General features: G+C 60.3%; 1 protein-coding gene across 1 annotated transcript in view; it reads right to left on the bottom strand.

Annotated features, from left to right (window-relative positions):
* LOC103581171 (cocaine esterase-like) overlaps positions 1-1895 on the bottom strand; it is a 14063-nt gene extending 12168 nt beyond the window's left edge. The window contains exons 1-2 of the mRNA XM_008563065.1: positions 1789-1895; positions 849-1092 (exon numbers count right to left, since the gene is read on the bottom strand). Coding sequence (XP_008561287.1) covers positions 849-1092; positions 1789-1895 — 351 coding nt within the window. The remainder of the gene's footprint in view (positions 1-848; positions 1093-1788) is intronic.
* Between the last annotated feature and the right edge of the window lie 394 nt (positions 1896-2289).

The following is a 2289-nucleotide window of genomic DNA, read 5'->3' as shown; positions in this document are numbered from 1 at the left end:
TGAGGCTGGGCAGACCTTCCTGCTGTACAAGTCCTGGTGATTTCTGAAAGCCTGGTACAGGACAGGTAAGGGAGGAATTTCCTTGATGGTGGGCCACAGGGGAGGGGTGAGTGTGGACTCCTCTTGGGTAGATTAGGCTGGGAAATGGTGAGGGAGATAGTCAGGTTGTACACCAAGGCACTTGTAGGTGAGAGGATCATGGACCTCACACATGCCCCAGGCACACTACCACAAAGCCTGAGACTCATAACGGCCAGGAGAAAGCCTAGCAGGCACAAAGTACCATCACCTTTGCCCTGGACGCCAAGCTGATGCATGGTCAAGAGGTTAATTGGCTATCTCTCAGATCTGGCTGCTTCTCAGATTAGCATTAGCATGTGGTTCCAGGGGCTTCTGTATTCTCCNCAGATCTGGCTGCTTCTCAGATTAGCATTAGCATGTGGTTCCAGGGGCTTCTGTATTCTCCTGGCGTTAGTAACCTTCCCTGGGATCCCTTTGGAGGGGGTCAGGGGACCCCTCTAGCCAGGGGCACCACATAGTCAGAGCCAAATGACAACAGGAAGGTATTACGGTTGTTATTACCCTCTGGCAGCTCCAGCTCAAGACACAAACACAGGAGGAAAGTGTCCCGAATCTCCGTCCCCCGGCCCCACCCCACAAGGCTGCCGACACAGAGCCCCTAGTACTCCGCCCAAAGGTCCTCTTGTGTTTTGGGGCACATCCTGGGTGGTTGGGAGGCTCGGGTGGGGCACACGGTTCCCGCACTATCATCTCCACAGTTCCCACCTCTCTGGCGTCTTCCCTCCCACAGTCTCGAGTTTGCCTCTGCAGAATGTGGCAGAGCCCACCCCAGTTCCTGTCGCCCCCGACAGAGCCTCACCCTGGCCCCGGACGAAGAGAAGCAGGAGCCCACAGGCCAGGGCGCTCAGCCGCGCGCGAAGTCGGTCCAGCCGCATGGTCTGCTCGCGGGGCATGGTCTGCTCGCAGGTCTTCCTTTGCGCTGCGGGCAGGCGGGCGGGCGCGCTGCTTTTCTCGGAGGCTGCCTGGGCCGGTCCTGCCGCGGACGGATGTCTCACCGGTATGAAGTTTGCACTGGGCGGGGAGCAGAAAGGACGCAGGGGATGGGCCAGGGCAAGGTGGGTTGGCAGGAGAGCGGGACGAGCGGGCACAGGTCACGTGGGGAGCCAATGGCTAGCAAGGGCGGCGTGGCCTCTTCTCTTCTGCTCGGGTCCCCTTTGGCCTCCGAGGAAGGGGCTGCGCGGCTTTTGCAGTCCCTCTGCCATACCAAGGATTCTCTTCTCAAACTGGAGTCACTGCATTCACTGTCCTTGTAGTCACAGGTCCGAAGAGGGTGTTGGGGGTGCAGAGGAGGGAGCAATAAGCTGCAATTGNGTAGTCACAGGTCCGAAGAGGGTGTTGGGGGTGCAGAGGAGGGAGCAATAAGCTGCAATTGGAGAAGCCAGGAGGGCTTCTCTGAGGAGGTGCTAGATCAGGATCTCCACAACTGGAGCAATGGAGACAACGTTGTATCCGGGTGAAGGGAACCGCTGGAGCAAAGTCAGAGAGATGGGACTGTGCTGTTCATTTGAAAGCTGCCCCCTGCTTTCCGGACTCAGAGTTCAAGGTCCCTCCTCCACTTAGTCCACGGTCTGGGAGTCCACACGGGTCCCTTCCCTACTCAGTCATGACCCTTCTTTTGAAACGCACACGTGACTGTGGCACTTCTTAAGGACTCCCCTCTGGCCCGTCACTTTCGCTATCATCACCTCTCCCCGACATCGGGTTCACCACTTCTCCACTGGACAATCATTTAAGGAGAGCCCGCTGGTCCCAGCTTGGGGACCCGTCAAGGCACTCCCGGGCCTACGGTGCAGCAGGGGAGGCAGGTGCGTCATCGGGAGATTCCGAAACCCTGAGCCCTGACAAGACAGAGGCAACCAGCCTGGGCCCGGGAGCGCCCGGCCGGCCTGACTGCTCGGAGAAGTGGCGCCGGGCTCCACCTCACGCGGCCTTTAGTGGCCCCTGAGAACCGGCCTTGGCTCTTCGTCCCACCCTCTAAGGGCTCGAGCATCCCAGCGCCGCCGGGGTCCCTCCTCAGAGCCTGAGCTTTCAGCATGTCCCCGGGTTCTAGTGGCCAGCACGGCCAAGTCACCTCGTCCCTCACCGCAGGCGGAGTACGGGCGCCGAATGTCCCTCGCGTGACCCCGTCGCCGCACCACGCCCCCTCCCGTTCTCCGGAAGTGCGCTGTAGGAGCGGAAGTGCCCGGCGGCTATGGTTGGCCTGGGGTC

Source organism: Galeopterus variegatus, unplaced genomic scaffold, assembly GCF_000696425.1.
Source record: "Galeopterus variegatus unplaced genomic scaffold, G_variegatus-3.0.2 Scaffold12492, whole genome shotgun sequence".
In the NCBI taxonomy this organism is placed as follows: domain Eukaryota; kingdom Metazoa; phylum Chordata; class Mammalia; order Dermoptera; family Cynocephalidae; genus Galeopterus; species Galeopterus variegatus.
Note: the sequence above shows the minus strand (reverse complement) of the source record. Positions and strands in the feature narration are given on the sequence as shown.